The 17,862-nt window shown below is 46.8% G+C and overlaps 1 protein-coding gene across 5 annotated transcripts in view; it reads left to right on the plus strand.

Moving 5' to 3' along the window:
• PLB1 (phospholipase B1) overlaps nt 1-17,862 on the plus strand; it is a 119,875-nt gene that overhangs the window by 789 nt on the left and 101,224 nt on the right. For 2 of the 5 annotated variants that reach the window (XM_081000095.1, XM_081000096.1), the window contains exons 2-4: nt 9,777-9,835; nt 10,780-10,834; nt 11,750-11,808. In XM_081000095.1, coding sequence (XP_080856221.1) covers nt 9,824-9,835; nt 10,780-10,834; nt 11,750-11,808 — 126 coding nt within the window. In that variant the 5' untranslated portion in view covers nt 9,777-9,823. Of the gene's footprint in view, nt 1-2,814; nt 2,943-3,782; nt 3,967-7,415; nt 7,633-9,776; nt 9,836-10,779; nt 10,835-11,749; nt 11,809-17,862 lie in introns of those variants that run through there. The other 3 variants (XM_081000093.1, XM_081000094.1, XM_081000097.1) reach the window with 3 other exon arrangements.

The following is a 17,862-nucleotide window of genomic DNA, read 5'->3' on the forward strand; positions in this document are numbered from 1 at the left end:
TAAGTAATAAATGGCTACCAAATAGCTGCAGAGCCTTCCAGGTTGGCCATGCCTCATTGTACTTTCAAATTAATTCAACATTCATCCTGATTTGCTTGCACGAAGTCCATGTGTTGGCAAATCTATGCCTGGTCTTTTATTGAGCATTCATTCTGATTGTGTGTTGCTGCTTCCCTCACACCCTCCAACATTTCTCCAATGAAAATAGGGACGTCCCATTCCATTATGGGCAGCCACTCTGGGCAGCATCCAACATATATTAAAACATAATTAAACATAAAAAACTCCCTATACAGGGCTGCCTTTAGATGGCTCGGGAGTCGGTTTGAATCCCCACGATGGGGTGAGCTCCCGTTGCTCGGTCCCTGCTCCTGCCAACCTAGCAGTTAGAAAGCACGTCAAAGTGCAAGTAGATAAATAGGTACCGCTCTGGCAGGAAGGAAAATGGAGTTTCCGTGCGCTGCTCTGGTTTGCCAGAAGCAGCTTAGTCATGCTGGCCACATGACCCGGAAGCTGTCTGCGGACAAACACCGGCTCCCTCGGCCAGTAAAGCAAGATGAGCACCGCAACCCCAGAGTCATTCAGGACTGGACCTAATGGTCAGGGGTCCCTTTACCTTTACCATACCCTGCAACATTTATCTGATGAAAATAGGGACATTCTTTTACTCTGCAAGCTTGGAAAATCTTTACCATTGATCTGCCTCCCACTCCACCCAGCACTCCACTCCAGAAAACATAGGTGTTTGCAATCAGATAGATGCAAAGTGTGACATTCAACTTGGTGCGCATAGGCCCTGAGATGAATAATACGTAATACAGTGGTACCTCGGGTTAAGTATTTAATTCGTTCCGGTTTCTGTTCTCATCCAGAAGCAAAGTTCTTAACCCGAGGTACTATTTCTGGGTTAGCGGAGTCTGTAACCTGAAGCGTATGTAACCTGAAGCGCATGTAACCCGAGGTACCACTGTACCGTAATATTAAAACTTGTTGGAGGTGCGTAGAATTCTGTCATTGTGTCCAGCAGATGGCAGTAAAGTTCTTGTGATTTCACTTCTGTTTGGTTACTGGAGGATATTTTCCTTCGCAGTTAAAATAAAAATAAGCCCGATAGAAATTAGTTTCTAGAGTGAAGATATTAAGGACGGAGCTATCATTTTTACATTTAGCTGCCACAGATCTACGGGGGAGAAAACGTTACTGGACTAAATCGGCCTTTGGCATGATCCCGCAAGGCTCCTCTTGTATTGCCAGCCAGGACAAGGGCCTGTCTATGTTTTTATTTTCCAGTTGTTTTTCGTTTCCACGGGAGCTCCGCTTGAGCCAAGAGTGAGGTGGTGTAAAAAATAAATCCAAAATAAATAACTTGAGCCATGGAGACGCAAACAGGGCCTCGACTTGACCTATCTACCATGACAACCTAAGCTTAGCAAAGCAGGCGGAACCTTCCAGATCTGCTTTCTTTTATGTGTCCTGAATTGTTGTTGTTGTTAAAAATTTTATACCGTCCTTCATCCGAGGACCACAGGGCTGTTTACAATATAAAAGAACAAAAATATACACCATAATAACAAACAAAAGCAGTTTAAAAGACCATGGGTTGTTTAATTAGCCAAAGGCCAAAGAGAAAAGGAATGTTTTTGCCTGGCGCAATTCAGCTTCATCGGAGTTCTAGTGTTATAAGAAGGAGGGAGAAAAAAAACTTTTCTCTTTCCATGCCATGAATACAGTAATTCTATAAATTTCTATCATGTTACTTCTTACATTTCCTCTAAAGCGAAAAGTCCCAAATGCTGCAACTTTTCCGCATTGGGAGGAGTTGCTTCATCACCTTGACCATCCCCCCCCCCTTTAAGTTGAACAAAAACCACTGCAGAGGTGGAAAGATGGAAATGGGGAGAGGTTGTGATGTGGAATGAACCACAAACAATATTCCTGCAAGGTGGGGACTAAGAGATGTATAGCAAAAGTGGGGAAGGGCCATAAGCTCAGAGAGCTGAGAGAGAACACTGTCTGTAAAACCCTGGAGAATGGCTGCCAGTCAGGGTAGAAAAAAATATTGCGCTCATAGATTCATAGAATTCTAGATTTGGAAGGAACCCTGAGGATCATCTAGTCCAACCCCCTGAAATGCAGGAATATGTAGCCTTCCCATACGGGGATTGAACCTGCAACTTTGGTGTTATCAGCGCCACACTCTAACCATGGACCCAATGGTCTGAGTCAGTTTAAGGCAGCTTCCTAAGTTCCTACGGATCCTGTGAGCCCTCTCAGATTACACGTCAAGGCTGGAAGAATATAACCACTCAGGCGTCTCAAGATTTCCCTGTCCTTTCCACATCTCATAATCAACTGTCTTGTTTGAATACTTATTTGGATGGCTTATATGTGTTTAAATTAGGATTGATGGATTTTTCTTATTTTTAATGGGCGCTCGTTGTTGTTTTTCCTCTCCCCCCTCTCACTTTCTTCTTCCACATTTGCAATTTTCAAAAGGGGTTGTGGTGTGAGGCTTTGGGGCTGTTTAATCCCTTCTCGTACCTGCCATGCTGTTGTACTGTTGTTAAGGGAAAGGAAACTCATATATATATTTCATGCCACAAGATTGAATTAAGGGATCAAAAGCTTCTAACGTTCACTGGGTTATAGAATCCCATCTGGGTTTATTATATTTAAGCCCCTGAGTGTGTTTACACTGCCTTGATATTTGGTCCCTGGAATTCTAATTTTACAGCAGACCTTTTGCTTTGAAATACTGCTCTGCCCTTCTCTTTCTTGCCACTTAAATTGTGCTGTCTTCTTTTTTTCTTGTAGTAGTTATGGGAAAGGAAATGACAGAACAGTTATTGGGCCATATCCATCATGTTGCTAAAGTCCTTGCCATTTCCTCTCAGCTTCACTTGCCCTCGCCAGCTGCATGCTGGGAAGGATACGGATCTCAGGTGGGTGCTGTGAGGAACCTGCTGTTCTGACAGATTGACTGGGAAGGAAATGTTTCCAACTGGTGGCATAGTCTGTGGGCTGTCTCAGGCATTGCCTGTAAAGGAAGCAAAGGCCTGCCGATGGGAGAAGGTGCTCCTTTAACATGCACAGAGAGAACATCAGGCAACACTTTGGTGTTCCTTCAGAAAGATCTGGAGCCTAGCTGCCCGGTGGGGTTGAGGAGCAGGCATTTTCAAAGGATCAGAAATATAGGAGCTGACAATGTAAGGAGGGGAGTTGGCAAGGCAGATCTAGAGCTAGATTCAGGGAAGACTGGCACGGCCAGCCCTACCACTGGACAGAGTGCTTCTTCTCCCCTTTCTTTAAGCTTAAAATTGCATTTTTACTTTGCTTATATAAGGCAACTAGGCAGGCCACAAAATATGGTGCTGGTGAGACCCCACCAATCTTTAAGTTGCCCAGGGATACTCGCTTTGGTTTCAATATGCACATCTGATTGTTGCTTTCTGTTACCTATTTGTTTTTCTTTTTTTCCCTTTCCCCTCACTGGAGCACTTAAGACCCAAGATTGTATGATGTGCCTATAGAAAACAAATCTGTGCTGTGAATTGTCCTAAGGCACTTCATTTTAAATCCATTTACTCCCCAGCCTGCACTGAAAGCTTTTACTAGCTCCAGAGCAGCACACTGCATGGATAGACTGTATTACCACAGCAGGGGGCAGGGGAAGGTGGGTGGGTTGGGGCGGCGGGGCGGGATGACCCTCCAGCTTTCCCCTGAGATGTTCTGTATAATCTCCACTTCTGTTGAGCGTGTTGGCCCTCCCAATGTCCATCAAGGCAAAGCAGACTTGAATTTTCCCACGATGACCCAAAAAGCAATGGTGCAAGAAGACGAAGAAGCTGGGTAAATGACATGGCTCCAGCTTCCTATGCTACACAGCTGAGGCCGTGCATTTCATTGCATCCTTGGGAGATGAGTTCAGAAGACGGTGAATGACCCATTGGATGGAAATGCTGAAATGTAAGTACCACCTCCACTTCCTCTACCTTCCAGCCACAAGGCTGGCCCCACCATTAGGCAGAGTGTGGAAGCTTGGGTCGGGGAGACATGTCACCCGTCAGTCGTTCCCATCCTCCTAGCAGCAGTGATGCCTGCTTGTTGCTAGCCTGGGCAGGCTAGCCCAGTTATTGTCTTCTAGTACAGTATTCTTCAATGCTTGGTCTCCAGATGTTGATGGACTACAACTCCCATCATCCATGCTACTGGCTGAGCTGGAAGCTACCTTGAGTCCCATCAGGGCAAAAGGAAGGGTATCAACTTCATCTTCATCTTCGTCATCTGGTGAGGGATGATGGGAGTTGTAGTCCAATAACATCTGGGCACCCAAGGATGAAGAACACTGTCTACTACATTGTAGACAGCACTGTTGGGAAAGTAAGTGGACATGCATCTCAGAAGGAATTCTGGGTGTACATTAGGGATGGGGGAGAAATTAAATCAAGTTCACTTTTAAAGGTAAGCTTACCTAATTTGCGCTTACTGGAACAATACAAGAAACAAAACAGTTGTTCTTCAAAATTCGCAGTTCTCTGAATTTTTCAGTGCTGTTTTCCAGCCAGGTAATGTGTACAGAAATGCATAGACTGGGGTAAAGTATGCCTAGAAATGAATATATATTAGTGAAAATGACATGCAAAAATGCATATTCTAGAGCAAATTGCTTTGCAAAAATATGTAGCGTTGCGAGTTGGGAATGGGATTAGGCTGTATGCCTGAGTCCCTTCTAATTCCTGAATCCAGCAAGGGCTAAAATCGAATGGAGGATTCAATTGCTAGAATAGCCGGGCCAGCTTCTTGGTAATGGCCCTCTAAGCACGGGCCATCAAGGTAACAAAGGAAGTGGCTCTGTGCCAGAAAAAAAATGAGTGGGGAGCCCCCTCTCTCGGTGTCTGGACTTTTCTTTAAAAATTTGCAAATGGATGTGGAAATATGCAGAACGGAACTTAAGACTGGGAAAATGAAAAACTGAGGGAAAGTGTAGCTGATAAAGTCACCCATCCCTAGTGCATCTGCAATGCTTTGCTCTTACGATGCACTCTGGTGCTGCTGCTGCTGCTGCATGGAGCATTTGTTTGAGTGTGCAGCAAGCAGGCGCTGAGCAAGCTCTGGTGAGGTACTGGAGGATGGAAAGATTTGTGTGTCCTTCCCTGTGCTCCCTAAACTGAGCTGCTGCGCTCAGTGCAGGGATGTTGTCTGGTTGTCAGTGCAGAAGTAAGATTCGACTGCCAGTTGTTTTGGCTTCTGCGCATTGAATGGGATGGGGGTGGGAGCCCACACCCCCCCTATTGCACTTTTCCGCAGGTGTTAAATGCCCTGAGCTAGTCCCTTCTTTGTAGATGATCTCAGGGAATATTAAGAGGGCTGTGCCACAAACTCCTCTGGCTTCTCTGCATTAAGCTAATGTTTTAAAACCTTAACCTAGTGGTTAACTTAGCAGTGGAGTCTACTTAGGTTATGCTTGTGATTAAGAACTCGTAAAAGAACCTGATCAACGTAGAAATAATTTTGCAGTTGTGAAGCATTCCTGTAACCTTTTTTTTTGCAATTGGCTTGGTAGCACATTTTTATTGTTAACATTTATTCTTAATGTCATACTTTTGGTATATTGAATACATATAAATGTTCACTCTACCACTGTATGCTTCTGGGTTATGGGTTATATTAAGACAAGGCAGGCATTGCTGCATCTGAGCCAGTATGCGGTATTAATTAGAATAGGGACGTGGGTGGAACTGTAGTCTAAACCACAGAGCCTCTTGGGTCGGCGGTTCGAATCCTCACAACGGGTGAGCTCCCATTGCTCTGTCCCAGCTCCTGCCAACCTAGCAGTTCGAAAGCACACCAGTCCCAGTAGATAAATAGGCACTGCTGCGGTGGGAAGGTAAATGGTGTTTCCGTGCACTCTGGTTTCTGTCACGTTGTCCCGTTGCCCCAGAAGCAGTTTAGTCATGCTGGCCACATGACCCGGAAAGCTGTATGTGGACAAATGCCAGTTCCCTTGGCCTGAAAGCGAGATGAGCGCCACATCCCCAGAGTCACCTTTGACTGGACTTAACCGTCCAGGAGTCCTTTACCTTTTACCTTTATTAGAGTGTCAGACTAGGACTTGGGAGATTTGGATTCCAATCCCTGCTCAGCCATAATAATAATAATAATAATAATGAAAATTTAACAACAACAACAATCTTTATTACGGTCCAGAGACCCAACAAATCATTACAAATCAATACACAGTTCATACAGCCTACCTCCAGGTTAATCAAGCATTTTGTTTAGAATATAGGGCTCATTTGTTCTTGCAACCACCGATAAAAACTTTGCCACTGCTAACGTTCTAGCTTTTGTCCGGTCTTCCAGTAGGAACCTGACATAGTGAATAATAATGAAAAATTTAAATTTATACCCCACCCATTTGGCAGGGTTTCCCCAGCCACTCTGCGTGACTTACAACACATTAAAAAAATGGTAAAACATTAGACATCAAAATTTTCCCGATACAGGGTTGCCTTCAGATGCCTTCTAAAAGTCAGATAGTTGTTTATTTCCTTGACATCTGATGGGAGGGTGTTCCACAGGGTGGCCATGAAGCTCACTGGGTGATTTGGGCCAGCTCTTGTTTCTCAGCCTCACCTACATTGAAGGGTTGTTGTGAAGACACACTGGGGAGTGGGAGAGCCATTTGCAATATCCTGAGCTCCTTGGTGGAAGGGTGGGATAAATAAAAATGAGGAATAAAGTCGAGTAAATAAATAATTCTCGTGGCAGAACTATTACTGGTGCTCCTTTGGCAAGCACAACGCTGTTGTTGCTGATAAAACAGGCCCTCCCTTCTGCTTAAGTGCTGTTAAATCCTGCAGGACCGCCATGCAAAGGAGACTTCCTTGCAAGAGCTCACTTCCTTTACCTCATTAAGATAAGCAAGGCAGACTTTTCAAGAGTTCACTTTTATATCTGTGCCTGGGGATTTACAAATCCTGTATAGGGTTTATCTTTCTTTTAACATCTGATGAGATATGCAAATACAGCTTGGCATCAAACAGCTTGGTACCATTATGAAGAAGTTTTCAAATACAGGTGAGCGGAGGAGTGTAATGAATGCAGCATGCGTGGATTTATTGGATGGGCATATTATGGGATACTGGCACACAGAAGACGGGAACTTGCAAAGCAGTTCCTGCCTGCATTTGAAGGGCAAATTAGTCTCTCTCTCTCTCTCTCTCTCTCTCTCTCTCTCTCTCTCCTTCTTCTTCTTCTTCTTCTTCTTCTTCTTCTTCTTCTCCTCCTCCTCCTCCTCCTCCTCCTCCTCCTCCTCCTCCTCTTCCTCCTCCTCCTCCTAGGATGTAACAATGTGTAAATTACATTAAGCAGTGGCATTGAAATGTTAATATTTTATCATTTTGCTCCCATAGCCTTCTTTCTTAATGGTGAAAAAGGCAATAAAATTTATGACAGCTGAGTTATCTGCTCACCAAGGTATAAAAAGCAGTCAGAAGACGAGACCGTTTCATGACCATGCATAGGTCGCTGTAAATCAAAACTCACACCTTTCCTGGAGTGTTCATTCATAAAGGAAGGAACGAAGCATGAAGAAGCTGGCATTCTCCCTCCTGTTGCTTTTTGTCTTAGGTAAGGCCCTTATCACCTGTAAATGTTCTGGATATGATGCCTTGGTCACCTCCAGACTTGCTATTTTACAGGAGGGATTCAATCGCATATCACTTTTAGGGGGTCCTCCATACTGAGGTAGGGTTTTCAGTGGGCAGGTGCATTCTATAAGATCTCTCTCTCTCTCTCTCTCTCTCTCTCTCTCTCTCTCTCTGCAATCACTTGTGACTGGGTAAGATTGTTTTCCATGAACACAATCTTAGTGGTGTGTCTGTAAATGACTGTGGAGGCCAGTTCTAGATCCACACATCCTTCTACAGTGGGGACAAAGGTTTCTGAGCAGGAGTTGATCACAAGGAGGATTTGATGTGATAATAGTGCATTAGCAGTGAATTGATACTAGACTGACCACTCATCATTTTGCTTTGTTCACGCAACACATCTTTTTACCCTGAATTTGACACCTGAATTTTATATGCATATTTTTAGGACCCAGCTTATTTCTGTGATTGCAAATTGTTTTAAACCATTTTTAACATGGTGGCTTAATTGTTGCAACGCACACTGGGACCTTGGATGAAGGGTGCATAAGTACTACGACTACACTAATTCTGCAATGCTTCTTCAGTGTTACACATTTCTGCTGTCTGGAAGGACATTGTGGTGCTATAGTGCAACAAAGGTGGAACAAAAAAGCAAACAAAATTTGGAATGTTTGCGGTGTGAAAAGTTACAGGATTTCAGCAGGAAGTTAGGAGACGTGCATTGATTGGAAATGAAGCTGTTTGTCTGCTCTGAAACCTTTGCAGGTTCAGACAATACTGAAAGTAGGGCTGAGTATCATCACCACCCCAATACCATCATGAGCACAAATCATCATGCACTATAAAAATGATGTGCATGGCGAGGGGCTATGTTTGTGCAAATAAGGTAGATGACAGTGCTCTGGTAGAACACAGTTGTTTTTAAATTTTGGTGGGTTTGCAGTTAGGAAAGTGGTGGGGAAATATTTGCACAACACAGTGTAGAACATTGACTGATAGACAGGGAGACATATAACCTCCGTGTAAACAAATCAGGATGACTGGTCAATAAGCAGGTTGTCTGGAGGAACCACTTGTATCGGGACCTCCAATAATCGACTGGAAAAGGCAGAACAAAAAACAAAGCCTCTGGAACAAGGAAGATGAATGGCAATTTAGGATCTGTGGACAAGGACCATATCAGACATTGGAGGTGCAGGGAAAGAGATCTATGATTAGGATCTCCCACTTCCCTTCCTTTTTGGAACTAATTTGATGTATGCTGTAGCTACTTTGAAGCCTGAGGAAGTGATGCTTTGGGAATACGGTATTTTACCCTTTCCTCCTTTGTCATTCCTCAACCTAAATCCTACCACTCCCACCCCCCCAAAAAATTCTCTATATCCAAGATGGATGTCTGTGTGTTGTAAGGGGGAAGAGCAGGGACATGTTGCCTGTGACCATGGGGGCAGATTGCTGATAGCTGCTTTCCCCATCAGGAGTTTGAATTACCACTGGATTTGAAGTGCGGATATACTCAAATAAATAGCACCATGTAGACCAAATCATCTAAGCAATTTTGCTATTAAAAGCTCAAAATCGGAGTTACCTGACAGAATTATAACGTTTTTCTTTAGACTAGAAATGAGGAACTTATGGTTCTGCAGATTTTGCTGGACTCCACCAGTTCCCATCAGTCCAAGCCAAAGATCATGACTGGGCAGCTGGTTCCCTATCTCTGGGTTAGACAAATTATTCTCTCTAGATCCAATTTTTACAGCACAACTGTCCTTTTTCCTTCTTCAGATAATAGTTTGCAGTGGAATCCTATGCACGTCCAGTCATACGTTAGCATCATTAAGTTCAAGCTTACTCCAAGGAAAAGATTGAAATCTTAGGGTTGTAATCATCTCTACTTGAAATACAGTGAAAAATACACAGGCTGTTATTTAGCTATATGCACATGTTTACCCTCTCTGTTTGCATCCTGTGATTTACTAGTGTTAAAAATGCCTCTGACATTAGCAAATGAATGCATAAATTCACAAAAATAAAGCAGCCATATGCATCAACAGCCATAGATTGCGGGGGGGGGGGGGGAGCAAGGAAATAAAACAAAACCTATATTTCTTCGTCTTCTAGGTACTGCAGCTCATGTTCTGACACCCAAGAATGATAAGAAGGAAGAAATGGAAACTGAGGCAAGTACCTGTTTCTGCATGATGGCTGGAAGAAAGGAGTAATTGATGTTTCTCAGACTTTACGAACTTAGGCTTTCTTAAAACTTAGTTTTCCACTTGAGGCCCCAGCCCAGCAATAACTACAGATGAATGCATGGAGGCTCTTGCCTGCAATTCTGTGCCTGCAGTCTTATGTTTGCATGCATAGATGATAGCCCCTCTGTCGAAACCTCTTCAGAGCTACAATACCAAGCCTCAGCTGCTGAAAGGGAATGAGGAAATGTTACAGGATCATCTCCTATCATAGAACTTTATGTTCTAAGAACGTGAAGTTCTACGACATGTTCTACGAGACCCACCCACACCAGGGTCTTATGGTTGTGTGCTATCTCATCTTTCCATTGGATGGAGATATAGCTATAGTGCAAGGCCTTGACTGGAGGGAGAAGGAGCCATCTTGACTCAGAGAAAGATTTTCCAGGGAAGGAGAGGGTCCTCAAAACAGCTGAGGATCCCATTCCACCACGAGACATCATTCCTTGACTCTACTTTGTCCCAACAACCAGGAAGGTCCACCCCACAGCCTGGGAAACTAGTGGCTGAAGAGTTTTCAAGGCTTCTTATTTTCTTTCCTCGCCACTGAATGAAACCTCAGAGAGACCACACAGCTTTCCTAAAGGATAGCTGGAATAGACGTGGGTCTTATGGGAGACAGAACTTCCAAATTCAGACTGGAAAGAGAGAGCACCTTTTTAAAATGTGTGTGGAAAGTAACAGCAAATATCTGACTTACAGAGCGTGGGCGGCCATATTGCTGCCTCTTACTTTCCAAAAATGATATTGTGGTCTTCTTTTTTTATTTCGGGGAAAGAGAGCTCTCAGAAAGCTCATCTATAACCATGCCTCGGTTCCTTTTAGTGCCTTACCCTAAATTTTGTTTTTAAAATGCTTGTTTCTTCTTTCAGCCTTTGTATTTCTCCTGCAAGATGCTAAGTTCCCCTCACTCATCTTCATCTTCAGGTATCTGTTTTTGAAATACATATTTAGAGCAGAAGAAGACATTCACTGAGTTGAATACGAAATTTGGGAGTTATGCTTACTTTCCCCTCCCAAGTCTTAGACTGTATACACAGCATGCATTTAACCCCCCCCCCCCATTATAAAATCCTAGGAACTGTGGTTTGCTAAGGATGCTGGGGAGGTCTCTTGGAAATACAGTTCCTAGGGTGTGTGGTTTTTTTGGGGGGGGGTGTGCTTTAAACGTATGGTGTGTATGGAAGCTTAGACAAACTTTTTAAACTGTTATGCTACAGTCTTTCACACACGTACCTGAGAATATGTTCCATTTAACTTAATAGGGCTTATTTCTGAGTAGACATGTGCAGGACTGCAGTGTATATAATGTACAACAGTCAGACCACATGAAAATAAGACATAATGGAACCTTATTTCTCAACAATTTGGGGTGGGAGGAGAATTTGGTAATATATTTCAGAGTTCTTGGTTCACTTTTCTGGATGTCAAAGAAATGGATACTTTGAGTGTGGGATTAATATATGTGTGTACTTGTGCATTAATTAATTGATTTATGGATAACCTTTTACATGATGTGTCTCAAGGCAATTTACAAACATAGCATAACAGCAGCTAAAAATAGTTACCACTTCATTCATTTAAGTAGTCTTCAGTGCTAGTCATAAGGTAAGCAAGCAAGCAAGCAAGCATGTGCACACACACTTGGACTTAAAGGATAAGTGCAATGCTAAAGATCTACAGAGCTCTTAAAGTTTTGTGAAAAACCTTTCCGAAAACCCTGATAGAAATGCTAAATATTAATTGCAGCTTCTTACACATTACTTCCAATTTGATCAATGCAAATAGACATTTGGAAAACTGCTATTTATCTAAACTGCAGTCCACATCTTACCTCTACAGTTCATACTTTGAGTCCATCGGACATTAAAGCAGTTGCTGCTATTGGAGGTTTTGGAAATGTGAGTATAACGATGAGCGCTATTGGAAAAGGGATCAAAGGTAACATGCTCTTCAGCAAAACTGTATTTAATATGAATGATGTTGACTGTAGTGTGAGGTTATTGGTGATTGTGGCGGGTACCCATGCTGGGCCTGCCCCAAAATTCTTTGCGTACACTGGGTCCTGGGCCTCGAAGGTCCGGGGGTTCCTGCCTTCCCCCACCACTACCTCATCCTGAGCTCTATCGGGGTGAAGGCGGTCCAATCTGATTGCAAGGCGCCGACCCATTAGTAGTTCAGCGGGGCTCCGGCCAGTCGTTGAGCTGGGGGTGCTGTGCTGTGCTAGAAGGAATGTGGCAAGGCGGTACTCCCAGTCCCCTTGCGTCATGCGGCTAAGGGTGTCCTTGGTGGTCCGCACCATGCGTTCTGCTTGGCCATTGGTGGCAGGGTGGAACGGCGCCGAACGGATGTGGCGGATGGCGTTCTGCGCTGTGAAGGTTTGGAATTCTCCTGACGTAAATGCAGTCCCGTTGTCTGAGACGAGAGTGTCAGGGAGCCCGTGGGTTGCAAACAGCCTGCGTAGTACCCGGATGGCTGCGGACGTGGAAGTGGACGGTACCAGTGCGACTTCCAGCCATTTGGTGTAGGAGTCCACCACTATGAAGAATGTTTTCCCCTGAAAGGGGCCAGCGAAATCCACATGCAGGCGTGACCATGGTGCTCGGGCGGACTCCCAGGACTGGACTGGGGCCCTTGGGGGATCTGGGCGGGATTCTTGGCAGGCCTGGCAGTGTTTGACCCAGGCCTCTATCTCTCCATCGATCCCCGGCCACCACACATAACTCCTGGCAAGGGCCTTCATTCTTACTACCCCTGGATGTGTCTCGTGTAGGGCTGTGAGGACCCTTTTGCGGAGGGGCTGGGGAACAACGACTCTGCTTCCCCATAACAGGCACCCCTTGTGGGCCGACAGTTCATGTTTGCGGGTTGTGTAGCTGGCGAATTCTGGCCCGGGGCTGCTGCTGGGCCATCCCCTCCACACCCAGTCCAGGACCCGGGAGATGACCCTATCTTTCTTGGAGTGGTGTGCAACTTCTTGTGCCTGAATGGGGCGGTCGGGAAGCAGCTCCAGGCTCATAACCTCTTGTGCAGGTGCTGGGTCAGGGCCTGTTTCCGGTAGTGGTAGCCTGCTGAGGGCGTCCGCATGGCCCATCGCCTTCCCAGGTCGGTGAATCAGTGCATACTGGTAGCTGGCAAGGAAAATTGACCACCTGAGGACGCGAGGAGACAGCACTTGGGGGGTCTGCTTTTCGGGGGCAAACAAGCCAAGCAACGGCTTGTGGTCAGTCACCACGGTGAAGGGCCGCCCGTACAAGAAATCATGGAATTTTTTTACTCCCTTTACGATTGCCAGACCCTCCTTGTCGATTTGCGAGTAGTTCCGCTCGGTTGTGTTGAGTGTCTGGGAAAAGTACGCCACCGGTACCTCTCTTCCATCCGGGAGTTGGTGCCCCAGGACAGCTCCAATGCCATAGGGTGAGGCGTCGCATGCTAGCACCACCGGCAGCCTCTCGTCGAAGTGTGCCAAGACCGAGTTTGAGACAAGCAAGTCCTTGACTGCCTGGAATGCGGCCTCCTGGCGCTGGCCCCACACCCAAGGGGCCCGCTTGTCCAGGAGTCTGTGTAGGGGCTCCGCTACCGCCGCCTTGTGGGGAAGGAAGGAATGGTAAAAGTTCAATAGTCCCAAGAAGGCCTGAAGTTCAGTCTTGCTCTTGGGCGCTGGGGCATCACAAATGGCCCGTACCTTGTCCCCAGTCGGGTGGACCCCTTCTGCGTCCACCATAAATCCCAGAAAGTCCACCTGAGGCACTCCTAGTAGACATTTTTCCCGCTTCACCTTGAGACCCGCCGTCTGGAACCGGTGCAGAACGGTGCGGAGGCGGTCCTCAAACTCCTCTGGTGTGGGGCCGGCAATCAACACATCATCGAAGAAGGGGGTGACGCCAGGAATCCCTTTAAGGAGAGAGTCCATTATATTCTGGAATATGCCTGGTGCCACGCTGACACCGAATTGCAGCCGCTTTACCCTGAACGCTCCTCTGTGCGTCACAATCGTCTGTGCCTCTGCTGTGGCCTCATCTACTGGCAGCTGTTGATATGCTTGGGCCAAGTCCAGCTTGCCAAAAATTTTCGACCCAGCCAGGGTGGCAAGGACATGGCTGACCACTGGCACTGGGTATGCGTGGGCCGTGAGGGCCTTGTTTATGGTACATTTGTAGTCTGCGCAGATGCGGACCGAACCATTAGGCTTGACGGGTGTGACGATTGGGGTTTCCCAGGGAGCATTAGGCACCGGCTCCAGCACTCCTTGCTCTACGAGTCGGTCCAATTCCTCGTCTATACGGGGTTTCAAGGCGAACGGGACCCGGCGGGCCTTGAGCCTGACCGGTCGTACTGCGGGGTCAAGCTGTAGCGCAATGGGGGGGCCCGTATACTGTCCCAATTTCCCATCGAAAACCCCTGGAAATTCCTTGCATATGGCGTCCACGTCCACTTGTAAGCTAGTGTGGTTCACCCCGGTGACAGCTAGCCCCAGTGGTCCAAACCATGCCAATCCCAGTAAGCTAATGTAGGGGCCCTTGACCACAAGCAAGTCCAGTTGCCGCGTCCGCCCTCGGTATTGCACCCTGAAGGTCCCCACCCCCATTGTGGGGACCTTACGTTTCTGGAAGTCCCGGAGGGTGAATGGGGCCGGCCTGAGTTTGGGACCCCCAGTGGGACACAGTTTCCTTAAGGTCCTTGCCGAGATTATGGATAGAGTTGAACCCGTGTCAAGCTCCATGCGGCATGGGGCCCCCTCTATCTGTACCTCTACATAAATTTTCTCTACGTTGGGGTGGGGCAACTGGTATACCTGGAAGTCCGTGAGCTCCGTCGAGTTGCCTTGGTGCGTTGGGCCCCGGGACCTGGGGCTCTTGGATTGGTCATCTGATGCCTGGTGTCGGGTGGGCCGAGCCCGACACACCCGGGCGATGTGTCCCGATTTTCTGCACTGCCTGCACTCTGCGTTGCGGAAACGGCAGGTCCTCCTCTCGTGACTCTCCCCGCAGCTTGCGCAGTTCCCTCCTTCTCGTCGAGGCAGCTGTGGTCTGTGCGCTGCTTGAGTGCGCTGCTGTACTCGGTGCACCTCCTCCCTGTCGGATCCTGAGTCGTCGGTGAGGTCTTCATGGTGGACCCTCGGTTGGGATGGCAGGCTCGGCCGTGCCTCTTGGGTCGACCTCTCGGCAGCTTCTGTTGCCAGGGCCTCCTCCAGAGCGACCTGGAACGTTAGGTCCTTCTTAGCGTAGAGGCGCCGTTGCAGCTTCTCATCCTTCAGGCCACCGACGAGGCGGTCACGAAGCATGTTCTCCAGCTCTGAGAAGTTGCAGAACCGGGCGGCTTGGCGGAGAGAGGTCACAAACCCAGTTATGGTTTCCCCAGGGGCTTGCCGCTTTGCGTAGAAGGCATTTCGACGAGCCACCACTGAGGGCTGCGGCGAAAAGTGCCCCTTCAGCTGTTCCATTATTGTTTTGTATGGAACAGTAGCGACGTCTTCAGGCGCAAGGAGAGCCCGGGCGATTTCAAACGTCTCCTCTCCGCAGACGCTGAAGAATATCGCCCTCTTCTTGGCGTCTTCTTCGTCGGTGACCCCTTTGGCTTCTAGGAGGAAGGTGAAACGGGAGGCGTACGCTTCCCAGTCTCCAGATGCTGGGTTGAATGGCGAGAAGCTGCTGTTGGCTGCCATTCTGAGTTCCTTGTGCCCCGGAGCTGAAGCCTGGATACACGGTGCGAGGCAGCGGTGCGGCAGTTGGCGGTGCTGCGGTGCTGTGTGTGGCAGTCAGCTCAGCGGGATCCCATCCTCGTCGCCAGTGAAATATACTCAGAGTCGCAAAGTGATTTCATGCTCTTTATTCAGCTCATAGTGGTGAGGAGGAATGAATAAATGTCCCCTCACAGTATCTGCTTATATACATTATTTACACAATGGGCTGCACATGATTGGCTAATTCTGGAATTCTACTGTAAGCCAATCAGGTTGTGGATTCACTTCTATCTGGAGCAGGATTGGGTGGTTCCTGCCAACCAATCATACTGCTGCATTGTTCTAGGACCAATCAGACTGCTGCATTCTGAATCCTATTGTTCTAGGACCAATCAGACTGCTGCCTTTTGGATCCTATTGTTCTAGGACCAATCAGACTGCTACAGTTTGGATCCTATTCAACTCAGTACATAACAGAAAATAAAATTAAAAGTCCCCCCCCCCATGTTCCATGGGTGGTTTGTTCCACCTCCTGTCCCCGGCACTAGGGTTGCCAACTTCTGAGCTGGCTCCTGTAGCTGTGCCTTCGATAGCTGCTTGATCTGCAGCAAGCATTTCTGTATCTCCAACTGCCTATCTTTTCTATTAGCATCTCAAACCAAATACATCTGAACGCCCTGACTTTCTTCCCAAGCCCTTCTAATACAGTGGTACCTCAGATTACAGACACTTCAGGTTACATACGCTTCAGGTTACAGACTCTGCTAACCCAGAAATAGTACCTCAGGTTAAGAACTTTGCTTCAGGATGAGAACAGAAATCGTGTGGCGGCGGCACAGCGGCAGCGGGAGGCCCCATTAGCGGTACCTCAGGTTAAGAACAGTCTCTCCACCCCCCCCCTTTCTTTTTTCTTTTTCTTTTTTTTCTTCTCCCCCTAATGCCTCAACAAATGAAACGGATTTGTAAAAATGTTTACTACACTTCTGTAAAACAAGAAAATCCTTAATAAAATTTAAAAAAAAAAAAAAAGAATGGCCCTCCAGCACGAATTAAGTTCTTAACCTAAGGTACCACTGTATGCTCACTTTTTCCATTGCCAAAAGTGGTGCTCACACCTGTGCAAAAAAAGTTGAGCTGCACATTCATGTGTCATATTCAACAAGTACACAGTCCGTGTGCCTCTTCACACAGCGATTGAGTATACAAATCAATGGGTGTACATTCTTTTCCCACAAAGACTTGTACATGTGTAGAGAAGCAGGCTGCACATGTTTTCCGTGTAATGTGTGAACAGGTCAAATATGGTAATGGAACCTGTTGAATGGCCATGAAGCCTTGTATTTATTGTCTCCTTCGTTCCGTAGTCAGTCTGTCACTAAGTTGCGCAGAATCTCCCTTTACCACTGATCATCTGGCTGTACTCAGATGGGCCACCCAGCTGATCTGCACCAACCAGTTGGTCATAAGTGGATTGGCTGGTTCGACTAAGATGTGGCAGTGGGCAGAAGTAATAATAATAATAATAATTTATTTATACCCCGCCCATCTGGCTGGGCTTCCCCAGCCACTCTGGGAGGCTTCCATCGAAAGAATGCTAAAAGCCATGAAGCTCCAAGCCCCCTGGCTCCTTCCTCTCAAACTGTGCAAAGACAAAGAGGGTGAGGGGGCAGAGTGGCCTTAAATCCTAGACAGCCTACCCCCCCACTAACTGGGCACCCCAGTCCTGGTGCCAGCTACCCCTTTCCTGGGAGACACCAACTTGCATGGGTGGGGGGAACTTGTCCCAGTCGAAAACAGGAATACCATCACCAAGTTTGTAGCAGCCTCCCCCTTTACATTGCAAATATATATATATATGGTTCTTTCCCTCTGTCCCTCATTCTGGCTGCTGCTGTGTTCTCCTTTCTGATGGTTTCACTTCAGCCTCCTTGTCTCTGTCCAGAACACTGTGGCAAAAATCTGAGTCATCTTCTAGCCCAGAGGCCACCTTAATCCCGAATCCTCTTTTCACTGTGGCAAAAGCAGATTCCTCTGGGAAGCCGCAAAGCAGGACATGAGCGCAAGAGTCCTATCTCCAATGATGTTTCCCTGCAGCTGGTTTTGAGAGGCATATTCTGCTTCTGACAGTAGGCTTTGCATGCACATCGCATGTTCTGCCACTGAGCTATGGCCCTTCCGCTCAGTATTTGATGACCTGTTACAGAACCAGGAAAACTGGCAGAGCAAAACACAAAATCCACATGTAAACACCAAATCAGTTATTCTCAGGACT

Source organism: Podarcis pityusensis (assembly GCF_964106645.2).
Source record: "Podarcis pityusensis genome assembly, chromosome: 3".
Taxonomy (NCBI): Eukaryota; Metazoa; Chordata; class Lepidosauria; order Squamata; family Lacertidae; genus Podarcis; species Podarcis pityusensis.